Source organism: Oenanthe melanoleuca, chromosome 2, assembly GCF_029582105.1.
Source record: "Oenanthe melanoleuca isolate GR-GAL-2019-014 chromosome 2, OMel1.0, whole genome shotgun sequence".
NCBI lineage: Eukaryota > Metazoa > Chordata > Aves > Passeriformes > Muscicapidae > Oenanthe > Oenanthe melanoleuca.
This window is the reverse complement of record NC_079335.1, coordinates 80,519,889-80,534,833: the sequence shown is the minus strand read 5'-3', so window position 1 is coordinate 80,534,833 and position 14,945 is coordinate 80,519,889. Positions and strand designations below refer to the sequence as shown.

At 38.6% G+C, this 14,945-nt stretch overlaps 1 protein-coding gene across 1 annotated transcript in view; it reads right to left on the bottom strand.

Annotated features, from left to right (window-relative positions):
* PHLPP1 (PH domain and leucine rich repeat protein phosphatase 1) overlaps positions 1 to 14,945 on the bottom strand; it is a 135,189-nt gene that overhangs the window by 31,121 nt on the left and 89,123 nt on the right. The window contains 4 exon segments of the mRNA XM_056482815.1: positions 1,151 to 1,353; positions 3,403 to 3,633; positions 4,158 to 4,304; positions 14,062 to 14,228. Coding sequence (XP_056338790.1) covers positions 1,151 to 1,353; positions 3,403 to 3,633; positions 4,158 to 4,304; positions 14,062 to 14,228 — 748 coding nt within the window.

Here is a 14,945-nt window from a genome sequence, read left to right as displayed (position 1 = left end):
TTGTCAACACATTACATAAGCCTTGGCATGCCTGTGGAGTTCCCAGTTGCAGGCAGCCTTACAGATCTTTCATAACACACCTACAGCTAATAATGTTATTATTGAAGCAATCAAAATATAGTTCATATCCTAAGGTTTTAGCTAGTGCAAGGTGTTAAGTTTAAAAAAACCCAAGAAACCAAACAGATTTATTTAACCCTACAGAGAAATCAACTAAAATGCCACTGTAACAAGCAGTTTCTTTGGAAGATGAGATAGATGAAAGCAAGGTGGCCGAGGGTGCAAGGAGAGGGCAAGCCAGGAGGAACAGCAAGACCAAATAGGCAGTTGAATTGCAAGACATGGGTTGACTTGGATTCTCAGCCCACATTGAACACATGCTCAGATTATGTTAACTTTTCTCAGATTATGTTAACTTTTCTCAGCTACAAAGATCTTGGCATGAATACTTAATGAAGGTGCAGGCTTAGATATTGCTAAGACGACAGCCTTTTAAAGGCAGTTCAGACTGCTCATCAAATTCACAGTTCTCCAACTTTGCATTTTCTTTATTCCACACTGAACTACTCCAAATTATAAAAATGGTGGTGCAAACTGAGTATTTTAAGTAACTGCAGTTTCCAGAGACAGATCAAACAGTTAATGAAACACAGCAGTTATTCAACTGAAGAAGGCTGCATTATTTTTATTATCAAACATGAGTAAATGAAGTTACCATTATGAATTTCATAGCTTTCTTAACAGGGTAAGCAGCTAGAGGGAGGAGTAAAAATTTATAGTTTTGGTTTGTCTCCCAAATGGCCACTTGTTCAAATTTTCTCAGTGCAGGGAAAAGCAATACATTCCTTACTGGTTCTAGCAGAGCAACACATCAATGCAAGCGAAACAAGTGACAAATTCAAGAACCCTCCCTACTGACACAGAGAAGAATTCCTAAGATTGTCACAGTTCTTAGACCTCCAAATGGTGTTATTATTTGAAAGTCACTTCTGAAGCTCTGAACTGCCAGTAGCATGACACAGCACATGTAAAACCCTTTTATCTAGGACTGTGTCAAGAGCCTCCTGATTATGTGCACTACACTTCACAAGCACCTCACAGAGAACCAGGTACAACGACAATGCCACAGCTGCCCTGAAAATGCACTTACCATTGCAGGAAGCGTACAGAGCTTTGAGAAAATACCCACTGATTTTGAGGGTCACCAGCTGGTTCCGTTCACAGTGTAACACTTCCATGTTGTTAAAAACTGTTGCGTCCAGCTCCCCAAGTTTGTTGTCTCGCAGATCCAGCTGGGTCACATGATGCAGAAAATCTATTTCATCGGCCTCCAATCTCCTAATTGAATTCAATCTTGCAGATAAAAAAAGGAGATTAGGTGTAGTTATAAGGAAGGCTCCTGTTGATAAACCATTGCTTGCTCTACAATCAATCAGCTGCACTGGATTAAACTAGCACAATTTCAGGTTCTGATCAAGGCTGATTTTTAATATTTTCCCCTTTTTTATGTTACGGTTTTCATCTTTTGAAAAGCAGGATAGATATGCTCTGCAGCTTTATCCATCATGACAAAGGAATGATGACACCAAGCTCTTTTCTAAACTATTGTGCAAACTACTGATGAAAAGCCCTGCAAGAAGCTGAGTGTAAGTATATATACTTATAAGCTGTTACTGTACATATAAAAATAAAAGATCATCTGGCTGTTATTTGTGCCCAACACTTTGGAAAAGAACAAAACTTCTACAGTTCTTGCTGGCCAATCATCTGCTGGAAAAATCCAGCACATACAAGTAACCAGCATGTATTGGAGATCCTTGCCTTATTGAAAGGCCAAATTGAGATTTATGAATTCCCATGTATTTGCTTCTCACCTCTCCATGTTTCACAGCAAGCAAATTCAGAGACCTGAAAATGAGTGTTGAAGGAAAACAAAGCAGAAGTCCAAGAGGACTGGGGCTGACAGATAAAGAGGACAGGTTTTACACATCTTCACTGTAGTGCACTGATGCTTTAACACTCAGCAACTGCCCCAGAAGTTATAACTGAGTGAGATTATCTATAATCCAGCACTGTTTTAAGACTGCCGAGCACTCCCAAAGAGATCAGTTTGAGCTCTTTGATCAAACCCAGCTCTGAGCAGAACACTAAAATCAGTATAGCAACTTCTGCTGGCCCACTAAGCCAGCTGAGCCCTCACTACTGCAGATAAGGACAAATACTTGCAGTTCTGTTGTTGCTCCTGCTTTCCAAGCATTGCCCTCTGTGTAACAGTTGTGTTTTTAGAGTAGCTGCATCTCCCAGTTAAAAGCATAAGCGCAATATGTCCCCTCCAACACCACCTTAACTTTTCTATTTTCAATTTGCAAGCAGTGCTTCTTTTTGATTTCACTGAAGCAAAGCACTTGATTGTACAGCAAGTACAATATTTACTATTTCAGGTTGTGCCACAAAGAACCACTGTGCACTGGCTAGGTGCAGAATGGATGCGGTAGAAAGGATGAGAGGGCTGGAATTGCACCACTGGAACTCAGGGCCAGGTCAGACACAAGATCCCTTCTTTGAGGCCAATTTATATGCTTTTAATGTATGTATAAACACACAGACATATTTTAACCCTACCAGAAACACTTCGGAATTCACCTGTCAATTCAGCTAAACTGACACTGGCCCTTCCTAGTCTGCGAAGTCTGACAGCTACATGGCAAGTAAAATAAGTTTTATCTCACTTTAGCTTTCCAAAATCCACTGTTTAGAATTCCAAAATTCACTGTTACATGGATCTCAGGTCCAGGCTCTGAATTGAGCCTTCATGACCTGATTGCAGAATTTGGCTTCCACAAACACTGTAACAATAGAGAACCAACCATCTTACACCAAAGCCATTTGTAACAAGGATCTCTTTGGACTCTTCTGAGTGTATCAATAAAATAACATTACTCACCCTGGACAAGGCCTTTTAACACGCTAAGAAATACTAAAATATCTATTTTTGACCTTTCACCTTCAATGTCCTTTTCTTCACCTCAAAAATCTGTAACATTTCAGATAGAAGCTTTTTGGGCCAGGGACTATCATGTCTATTGCATTAACACTGCAGCAAAAAGAACTGCAGGAACCACAAGCATCCCAAGCTCTGTTTTGTCTGATCCTTTGGTGCAAACATTCATTTCCCCTAAAACTCATTTTTCTACCTATTGATCCCCCTAAATGCTCCAACTTTGTCAAAGAAGAGTGCTAAGTCACTGCAAGTGCTGGGAATTACATAACACCACCAGAAACATGGTTCAGTGGACAAACACAAGAGATTTATGCCCAGAGGCAATTCTGAGAGCCAAAGACAAGCCATTTCAACACAAATAATTTAGGCTCACTTATGCTTCCCCTTTTCTAAATACCTACCTTAGATCCACATGCTTAATATGAGGCATTCTTTTTAGCACCTGTAGGTTCAGGGTATCAATGCAGTTTCCTGACATACAGAGCTTATCCATGGCAGTCAGCTTCTCCAGCACTCCAGGAATGTCAGTGAACTCGTTGAAGGACAGACTCACATAGCTGAGTTGATGCATATGCTCCAATTCATCAGGAAGGGACTGGAGAAAGTTGCCATCCAGCAAAAATGTTTGCAAGCTATTAGAAGAGGGGGAGGGAGAGTGAAGAAAATGAGTGACCTGTTAAATCACATTTCCTTCCTATAAACAGACAAATCTGCTGCAGTTACAGTGACATACAATAACTAAAAGGGCAGCAGAAAGAAAAATGTTAATGAATAATGGTGTAACATCTGTTACAGAAGATAGCCACTGAATAATTAAAAGCTTTGGCAACTACGAAGAGTAGGCTGACAGTTCTACCTCCAGACGTACAATTTGTATGACAGCTGAAGAACATATACAAGAAGGGTTAAAAAGATTTTCTTCACCATGAAGGTGACCCTTGTGTCAAATGCTAGAGACTGGAAGAGCTCAGAGGCACAAAGCATACTTTCCCTCCGTCCACAATTGCTTCCATATGTATCTACAAACCAGTCTGTTCTGACAGAACCCAGTAAGTCTAGAATGTTCCTCATAGCAGGAGAATGCAGAGTCATGAAACTGCTTGCTGCCTTTGCTGTTGTCAGGCTGTGTATGTGAAAGTTCTAAGAAAGTACTTGCTTGTGCATTTCGCCTACAACTGCTGGAATGCTTCTGAGGGCATTGCAGGACACGTTGAGTTCAGTCAGGGTTGGGATACTGCAGACTGCCTGTGGGAACTCTCCTAAATTATTATTCGAAAGGTTAAGGCTCTTCAATTTGGTGAATCTAAAATGAGATAACAAAAAATAGAGGAAACAAATAAGTAATCCACACAATAATTAATATAAGGCAAGTTTGATTATATAAATACAAATCACATTCATTTTTAGTTATATGCTCAGAACAACCAGGGAAACTACCACACTCAAACTCAACACCAGTTGTAAGATTTCACTCATGATAAGCTGATAAAGAGAAACAGACCCTCCTGAACAACACATTAAATGTATTTTCCAAAGAATGTAACAAAGAACAAATCCCTTGCCATCCTTATTATGTATTTCACTTCTGTGGCATCTTACCCTGTATTAAAGCACTGCTATTTTCCTGAACCCATTTTTTAGTAGTAAAATTGCCCTTCTTACACAGGTCACAAGGTGCAGGAAATTCTCAGACTATTTAAATATGATTTTTTTTTGGTGCTGCTGATCTTTGTGCTCAGGACCATTCATGTTTACCTTTCAAACAAAAATTATCATTAGAACAGACTGTTTGAAATACAAGCAGGAAATGTGCTAAATTAAAACAGAATTTAGCAATGCTTCAGTAGCGATAAAGGCAAAATTTTGTCCTTGACGTGTCAGAGAACTCTTACAAGCCCCTTGGTTTATTACATCAGCCAAAAAAGCAACTAAAAATGACCAAAACCATTTAAACAAAAAACCCAAGAAGGGGCAATCCAATTAGCCAGCCTGCATGTTCAGCAACATTATTACAGTTGCCTGACAACCACTGGGAGGTGTGCCTAAAGCCAAGTAAAAGGATGAATGAAAAGATCTGTGTCAGATTCCGATAGATGGGAGGAAGTTCCTTTTCTGGCACAGTTTATACCAGGACATTTTATCGGGACTTAATTTTCCCTTCATTAACGATCAAGTCCTTTATTTGTGTGAGTAGACTTTTATATAAACTTGGCAATGGAAACAAAATTGCACCTATGAGTGCTGCTATTGCACATAAAAATAATCTCCAGCAGCATGTGCCAGTGTATCCATAGCCTCTGCATCAGCCCATTCCTACCTTAGAGAACCCTGTCCTCCTCCAATGAGAAAATATGCAGAGCAAATGTATCAAGCATTAAAAGGCTAAAGAGTTTTAATACCAAGATTTAAAAATCCCTAGCAGCTACTGCTATCAACTGGCACACACGTTTAGTATTGTCTAAATCAAACTCAAGCCACAGACTAAAATTCAACTGAAAATGTAAGCAGCACCTTTGTGTGGTACTTCAGTGAGGGCTGCTGAGCCCCAAAGGCAGGCTCTAAACACACACAGCATTTACACAGGCTTGCAGCAAGCAAGGGAATGCTGTGGTATTTTGGTGCATTGATGGCAGGAGAGAAAAAAAATAGAAAAATCATTGCCAGAGTTATCACAAATTTTGAACACCCTGTGCCATACTGGAGGCAGAAAAAGTTTGGAACAAAGTTAGATGGAGACTAAAGGAAATAATGCAACCACATTAGTGCTACAGGGGAAAAAATGTGCAGAAACAATGACTAGTCTATCTCTAAAGGGAGAATTGTAAATCAAAAAGGAGGCAAGGGTAAGTTAATAAGGGCTGCTAGCCATAAAAATAAATATGCATGTTTTAAACACTATACCTTCATATTGCTCTATTTTGAGAGAGAGGACTTAAAAATCTTGAACCTAGAACTGAAACACATGATCCTGCATTTATCTTGAAGATAAGTGTAGATTTAGGGCACAGATATACTGCTTTGAAATTTGGGGTCTTTCTGTGGTGGAACAGCTGTCCCACATCATTTTCAAAGTTAGCTGCAAATACACACAGAAGTGCTCCAAGCACTGGACTCCAAGGCTTTAGAATATTTTTTCCCAGTATTACGCAAGTACCAAAATAGTAAAAATGAGAAGATTAAGTTAAAATAACTAAGCTGCTGGAGAAACAAAAATGTAACCTTTCCAATTTTCAAGTCAACCATGAAAAAAGAATTTAACAACCAGACTGAGGCTACAGCCTTTACCTGTGCTGCTCTGTAGTCTCAAAAGGATAGTCTCAGGGCTTTTGTCCACTAAACAATCTACTAGAAGATCCCAAACACAATTTTGAGAAAAAATTACAGAAGATCAAACTAAGAGAGGAAAAAGGGCTGCTGGTGGCTAAGATAGGAAATACAGTAACTCCAGTGTCATGTTCATCTTCAAGGTTTTCTGCATACATTCTTGTGCATAACTCCCCTAGGTCAAAGAGGAGGAGGGGGAAAAAAGCTCCCCCTACCTGACATATCTGGACTACAGCTTTACTCATTTAATGTATGTTGTAATGTGTGCTTATTAAAGGTCTTTGGTGAGGAATCTAACTACTCAGGACACAGTCTTGAACTGGTTAACAGGTCTATGTAGTGCATAAGCAAGGACAAACAGTACATCATTGTATGGGGTAAACTCATACATAATGTACCTAGAACTGTACATCAAAAAAATCCAAAAATGAAAGTTCATTGTTGAATCATATTTACAGAAACACTGAAAGACAAGCACCATAGTCTTAGCTAAGTTAAGAGATTAATTTAAGACATCTGGCTGGAAAGAGGTATTTTCTTCCCCCACTGCAAACATGTTCATTTAGAAAATGCCAAAGTAATATTACTTCCCATGGAGCACTGTCAAGTGCAGAACATTACTGAGCCAAACCAGCAGACATTTGCTCAGTTAAAATCTAAGTCTACCCCTCATCTTTGGCCATTCATTTCCCACTATCCATATCACAAACACGCCGGTGCACTTCCCTTATGGAGCACTGCCACGCTGCACATTTCAGATGCTGAATTGTTTATAGAGCTTCTTATATCTAGACAGATTTACAGTCAGTCACACCATTATCACTTCTATATCACATCAATATAAATAAGGTAGGAGAGAAGTATTTTACAGACTCAAGATTTCTGTTGTGGCTGAGTTTGCAAAGCATCATGCTTCCAATAGATTTTACAGAGCAACATCTTTGCTGTTTTCGCACATCCAAATCTTTACTCCTATCAGAAGCAGGCACACACATGAATGCTGCCCACATGGCATTGCTAGACAGAAAAAAAGGCACAAATGCTTGTTTGAGGCATGACAGTGTAATAACCTCATATCAAGTTCATGCATATACTTTTCATCCTCTTCTCCCTTCTTCCACAGTTCCAGACTTTTCTCTCTCAGTAAAAGTCAATCTGAAGAACAGCATCTCTCAAAACACTATGCTCAGTTAGCTTACTAAGCTTTCTATTGTAATGGCCAATATGCAAACACTCACTTTGCTGAACAAAAATAGCCCTACTTTAAGCTAGAGCAAAATCTTGACATGTCAACCCTTGGGTTTAAACATGCAATATGACTGAACACTAATTGCCCTAATTGAGCCAAAAACTGCCCACTTATTTAATCCTGAAACTGCCACTTCAGGAAAGGTTTTAGTTTGACATATCCAAAATCAAGAGAGGGAATAACAAGTGAAGTTGTATCACGGCAAAGCAATGAACTGACTGATGTGCTGTTTTCAAATTCAGACCTACTCAGTGGGAACAGCAGAGGAATTTCAATCACACAGTACAGCATTTGTGTTCCACTGTGTTTGGGGCAAGGGGAATAGTGTATTCCAACTGGTGGTCATGCACCATTATTGAAATCCAGCCATAACAGCCTCATCTGACAAAACTAGTCTTGCTCTACTCTTACCAAGACAATTAAAAAGCAGTATTTTACTACACCTGTCAGGGAAGGCATGGGTTAATAAAGAACTCAGCCAAAGGAAAAGAATCACTTTTCCAAACCTATCTCCAGAACCTGGGCTCTCATGACTGTGCTGTGGTTACATCTCAATATTATTTTCAAGCATCACCCTAAATGTCCCTCAGTTACAGCACCATTTCTGAGCAGAACACTGGCATTTGCCTTGCAGTGCTGTGACAAGTTTTAGAATTCAACTAAAACTTGCCACTTTCTGGAACATCTACTGCTTTGGCCACTTATTTAATTATGAAGAGAATTTACCTAAAATTCTGCCATGGCAATTTCCTCCTTAGAAATAAAAGGTGCAATTTACTCCCTTTTCTGCACCTCCTTACTGCCTAAGGCAGTTGCTAGCCTAGCGCCAGAAATACTGTCATAGTATTCCCTTTCCAGAAAGGTGTCTTTGCAAAAGTCTTAAATTTGTAGGACTATTCAAATGAACAAATAATCAGATGTTAAGTCAAATTCAGACTAGCTCCAAATTTAACAATAAAGCTTTTATTATATTACATAGTTGGTAAGAGTACCATAAAGACAAGAAGATCCAGTTTTGTTAGTGGAAATAACCTGAACCTACACTACTGCACAATACAGTTCTCAATTTCTGCATGTACCTACCACACACTGCTTCATATGGGGAGAATGACTGACCTCAGAGGAAGGATAAAATTCCCAGGAAAAAACAGTGAAAATATATTCATTTGTTCTCTAATGGAAATTTACAATTGAAATACAAAAGTATTAACTAGGGGTGGACTTCCAAACTGAAACATTTTTAACTACACAAAAAGAAAACCCTGACTTTGGAAGCCATATCCAAAAAAATCTAGAGAATTAAATTGGAGACTGATACACAATAACTGGATTCCATAAATATGTTCACTTGTTGAAACATTACTTGGAAGAGATACTGCTGATCATAGCCTTACAGTTCACCAAAGTGAATCCAATTAATCCAAGAGCAATTTTTGCTTTTAAATTACACTATATTAAAAATGCTATTTTTATAGTATATATCTTACTGCCATTTGTTTTCCTCATACCACTATTAAGTTCACTGCTCCAATTTAAAAAATAAAATAAAAAAGTCAATTTGTTTCAGGCATTAAACCAATTTTGCAATTGTCCCCATTTAGTCATTTGCAGAGATTTAATTTTATGATGTAATATTTCTTTAATTAAATGTCACTTATTTTTGCTGGGCACTTTTTTGAGATCACAAAGAGAGGAGTTAAGGAGAACACAGTCATGAAGGTTTGGAAAGATGCATTAACAAAAGCAAACTCTTTCTTCAACGTCTTCACAAGTTGGATAAAACAAAAGCAGGGAAGTCATGTAAACAACAAACACGAAGTTCCATCTTTAGCATTACCAATATTCTTTAAAAATTCTAAAGCTACAGAGATGAGAAAATAAGTGTAGCATTAAAATATAGCAAGCACTGGATGGAGCTTGCTACTAGCACACCTCTGGCTGTCAATACCATACCAACCTTTCCTCTTGCCCTGCTGCTTAGATAGCTGCACTTCAGTGTTTGACTTCAAGTGAAAGAGGAGAAGTTGTACAAAAGTAAGGTTTCCTCCTCTCCAAGATCAACAAGAGTTGCAAGAGGCAGCTCCCCACATCTTCACACACCACAGAGCAAGGAAAGTTGGCATGCTCCACATATTGGGATTCATTTGATTATAAATAAAAAACCCAACCAAAACCCAAACCACTAACCCAAAAATAAAAAATCTTTAAAAACCACAAAAATCTCTAAGTAAAAATAACAAAAAACAAACCCCATAAACAACAAGAAGAAAACAAAACCCAAACATACACCTTCCCCCCCACCCCCCAAAATAAAGGGGGAGAAAAATACAAAAAAAAGGAGAAAGCTCAAATCCTTTCCAGTGCCTCTACTGGCAGTGCCCCTGTTTGGGCCTGGCAATGGGGGAAGATGTATAACTGACATTCATTAAACCATCCAACTTTCTCCACTAACCTCAGTTTCATACACTAATACCAATAATCACAAGGAGTACCTCAATGTACTTTGAGGTCAACCAAGTGGCAGGCTGGAGACTTTTCTCCCTGCTCCTCAATCTCTAGGTACAAGCTAAGATGAAGCTGCATCTCACACTGACTTCTAGCCACCTTGCTGCTGGGTTCATACCAGTTAGGCTGGCAATACTGGTTTCCCCTCGCTTCCAAGTGCTCTCTGAACAAAGATTCCATTTTAAATTACCTCCTTCCTTATAGCATAATGAATTTGTAAGGAGGGTTTAGCTTGAGGTTGCCTGAAATCCTGGGTTTATGGATAAAAATTGGAAGTTGCAAGGGATTTCAGAAGTCAGTAAGTCAGAGTGCTCTAGCCTTCTCATAAATGCATCTAGAGATGCAATTCAAATTTCTGCCACTAGCCCCAAAGAGTTTCACCTGAGATGCCAGAGAAGGCAGTTCATTTCTATAGGGCCTCTGGGAGAGAAATTATGCCAACTCATCTTAAGATATAAACCCATATAATCACTGTTAACAATTAACAACCACAATCAAAATAATAAATCCTTCTTTAGATAAAACTGGCAAGCATAATTTTATTTTATTTTTAAAACTATTTTGTGTCTTGTTATATCTCCCTTTTCTTTTTCTTATTTTTCTTTTAAATCTGTAACAGTCTTACCTTAAAAACCCACATACTGATAACTTACTTTTCAACATTAACAAGAAAATGTTCTTGACACCAACCACTTTTTTCCAACAACATCAACTGAAACAATTACTTACAAATACAAAGTGTTTTTAGTCCACTGAAGTAGAGCAGTAGTAAATAAAGACTATGGTCTATTCTTTTGCCTCAAACTCAGAGCAACAGTACTTTGCAAAATTAGCAAGCCTGAACTCTTGTTAGCATTTCAATTGGGGAATCTCCTCCCTTCTCCAAAAGAGAAATATCCTTTCCTGTAGTTTTAAAAGATTCTGTGAGGGAGAACAGGTAGCATAATTTACTATTTTTTTTCAGCACAGATGAATTTTCAGATGGCTTACTTGTATACATAGCATGAAATATGTTTTCCCTGATAAACAGGGAAAAAAATAGAGGTAGTTGTATTTACCTTTCAATATTCAGAGAATTCAGTTATGGAAGTTCACAGCTGCAGGGCATCTTAGCAACAAAAGGGGCTGAGTGGACAGGAAAGCAAGTAGAAGTGCAGCTACTGGGAAAAAGTACATCTACACCTCTGTATACCTTCAGATGCCATGTACTGATCAGGACTAAACATTTTATTCATAATGCAACAAATTACATTAACAACTGAAAGAAGCAACTGCATAAAAAAAAAAGAGAAATTCCTTTTTTCCCCAATACATTCCTGACTGTACCTGCCATGTCAGTGCACTAGTCAGCATGTCATTACTATGACCCAGCTGCTGGCACTCAGTGAGTGGCTGAAAAATTGGTATTTTATTGTGTCTTTGACACACTTGTTCTGAAATCCAGCATTCATTAAATTATCACTCAAAGTGATTTATTAAGAGGAACTGCAGCACCAAGAACTGCTTATAGCAAGACAAATTTTCCTACACTACCTTGCTAACCAGGTTTTACTTTAAAATTGTACCAGGAAGGGTAGGTATATAAATGCCAATGTGTTTTGTTCACAACATCCAAGCACATGGCTATTTTGGAGCCTTAAATACCTGTAGGCTTGATTCAGTGGTGCTCTGCCTTGTGTGCAGCTCCAATTTAGAATCTGAGAATTTTGTAGAAAAGCCAAATCAGAAAAACCAAAATCAGAACAGCAGAGATTCTGTACTTGCTTTGCTGTGATTTGAAAGAACATGGGTGAACAAAAAAAGACTTTTGGTTTATTCAGTGACGTTTTACCTTGTGTAACCCCTACAAATCTGAAAATGGTCTTATGGAATTGGTTTAAAAAGAAAAAAATAAACCAGACAATGTGTGTTCACAGGAACAACGAGCTTCACTTTACACGTTTTGATACTGGATTTCACTAATAATTTCAAAATATATGGTGCTCTCCTCTTTCTAGACATTTGTGCATTTACTCACTGAAGAAAAGCAGATTTACTAGCAGTCAAGCTGGCTCAAAGCTTTTTGGGAACAGAAGTGCAACTCAAGTTTTCTCACCCAAAGGAGAAACCAGTTCTGTGTTTCTTAGTGCAGGAAGGAGAATGGCTTGGGAATTCACTCTAGGGCTCATGCTTTTGTAGCAGCAGGGAGGCAAAAGACAACCAAAGGGGCCTTGCTTTTCCTAACCCTCAGTATGAACTACCTCTACTTCACAGTGCCCTTCCCATTGGGACAGCAATGGAAACAGTGGCAACAGCTTCTTCCAGCTACTCCCGTCTAGGCAATGCCACCTGTGCTGGGTGAACATAAGGCTGGAGGACATCAAGCAGACAAAGGAAAACTTCAAGGGCAGGAGGTTCTGATGCACCAACTCAGATACACCAAAACAGTGCTGTGTAGCCTAAATTTTTTTTTCCCCCTCCAGAAGTTCCTGCCTCGTGCCGTTTTGCGAAGCTCAAAGCAATGGAAGCAGAGCAGACTGTTACTCGCTTACAGAATAGGACCAGCTCACAGAAGAATGAGAGACAATCAGTTTTGCACTATCTCAGGTATATGCCACTTCTCTAGATTCTCATCTCAGAAGAATCTCAGGAAACAGGAGGGTTATATTTTGTCACCTGAACTCTTTCACTCTTTTATGTTCAGGCTCATGTAAGTAAATTAAAATTTAACAGTTTATTAACTATCAGCAAGACTCATCAGCTGTTCCTACAACTGCAATACCAAGAGAACATTAAAGAGGGAATCAACATTGCCCATTGCATTAACTGTCAATGCTTTCTAATCCCAAACAGAATTAACTGCAGATACATGGACAAATCCAAATCTATTCCAAACAGAGATTAGCTGTAGGTACATGGACAAAGCATAATCAAGTATCTCCTTTACACTTTCTGATATTTAAAAAGGAAAAATTCTAAGAAGCCATTAAAAATGAGACATTGACTATTTGTCCACATACATCACTAGCTTATGCTAAAATTCCACTTGCTATCTGGAGACCTATGGTGGCATTTAGAGTTTGGTGAGAATTCCTTTCCAGACTGTGTTCGTAAGGTCTTGGAATAGCTGCCTGCTTTGTTTGTGAAGCAGACTTGCTGGGTTCATTTATTCATTTATCTTTCAATATGCCAAATTTTTTGTTTTTCCAAAATGAAATTGGAATGATACAAAAATACAACAGCCCGCATAATTCATCTTGTATTTTTCGGTTGTTTTTCAGAGAGGAAGGGATTTAGAAATGTGGTTCAAAACATTTTGTTTGAACGGGACCATCCACAAATATGAGGTACTCTGCAATTCAGTTACCACTGAAATTAAAATCACAGCTTTATATTCAGTATGGGAACATTCATCTTTGTGAACACAGAAAGCCTGCTGATTCCACAGAACACATACATTAAATCATTCTGAGCACCAATCATGCTGCTGTCTACCCATTTGTTACATTCTCGGATGAGCTGCAGTGGAAAGCAGTGGAAGGTCACAGATACTAAGAAAGAAGAATTAAGATTGAGCAAAGAAGAAAAAGGACAGGAACCAGACTGAATTTATGAAATTAGAGCTTTCTTTGCTTGGGAGGGTAACAAAACACTTCTTCACTTGGTCACATGCAGTACTGCTCCTACCTACAATGGTTGCCTTTGATGGGCAGCTCGCCAACTCATACTCACATGAGTCAAAGGCTGAAGAACTACAGTCTGGTCTCAGTAGGCAGATAAAAACACATTATTAAAATTTCATTTTGGGCTGAAAATATCCTTCTATTTACAAGAAAAACATTAAGTTTCTCATGAAAGCCAGTCTGTTTCTAACACACAAAGTTAACCAATTTCTGAAGCATTACAGTCAGGACAATTTTCCAAGAGGAGTAAATTTTAGGAAAGTTCCTGCAGATCATGGCTCCAAGAACAGAGGAAGAGTTGCAGAACCATACCACTTTACCTTTGTAATTCACTAAGCGCTCTACTTGTGGATGGGCTGGGGTTTAGCCTCAGGAAGTTCTGCTTTAAATTGAGATGAGTGAGGTCTTGGCTATAAAACAGGTTGGCAGGCAGGTGCTCCAGGCTGCAGCATGAAAGATCCACTGAGCTGATGCGTTGTGATGCAACCTGGAAATCAAGTACAACACCAACATATTAATACCATAATATAAAAAAGAGAATTTCCTTCACCCCTACCAGCACAAGATATACTGGTTTTTAAGCATACACAACTGCTGTAAGTTATGCCATGATCTCTTTCTTGACCTCACTGCTTAAACCAGATCCACAGACAGCTAGTAGGGAGAAAAGAGCAAAGGTTTGTCATATTAACATATGAAATAAATCCATTTTCATTTATGAAGTTATGCAATACTTTACAACCCCCCAAAAAATAAGATATTTGACATGAGCTTTAGTTTAGCCCTTTGGGTATCATTCTCCTCCAAGTGAGTGGAAGCGAGGGGTTAGCAGTCATCACCACTGTCTTGGTATCATACATCCAAGATGGGTATTAAATGACAGAAGAGTTAACCCATTTACACCTTACCAAGGAGAAAAAATAATCCAGCAGCAAAGCACAGAGCACTCATTTCTTCTCAATGAATTAGAAGACTGTCCAAAAGTGATAAAAAATATGACTAAAACAAAACTGTGATTTGGAGCCTTTACACTGTTTTCTAGAAAGAGGAAGGTAAAACAAACACAATCTATAAAGGCAAAAAAAAAAAAAAAAAAAAAAAAAAATCATACAGCTAACATCATTCCACAGAGACCTACAGGCAACTTCTTCAAGTAAAGGCAATATCTCCATATCTCTAGGATACATTTTGGTGAACTACATCT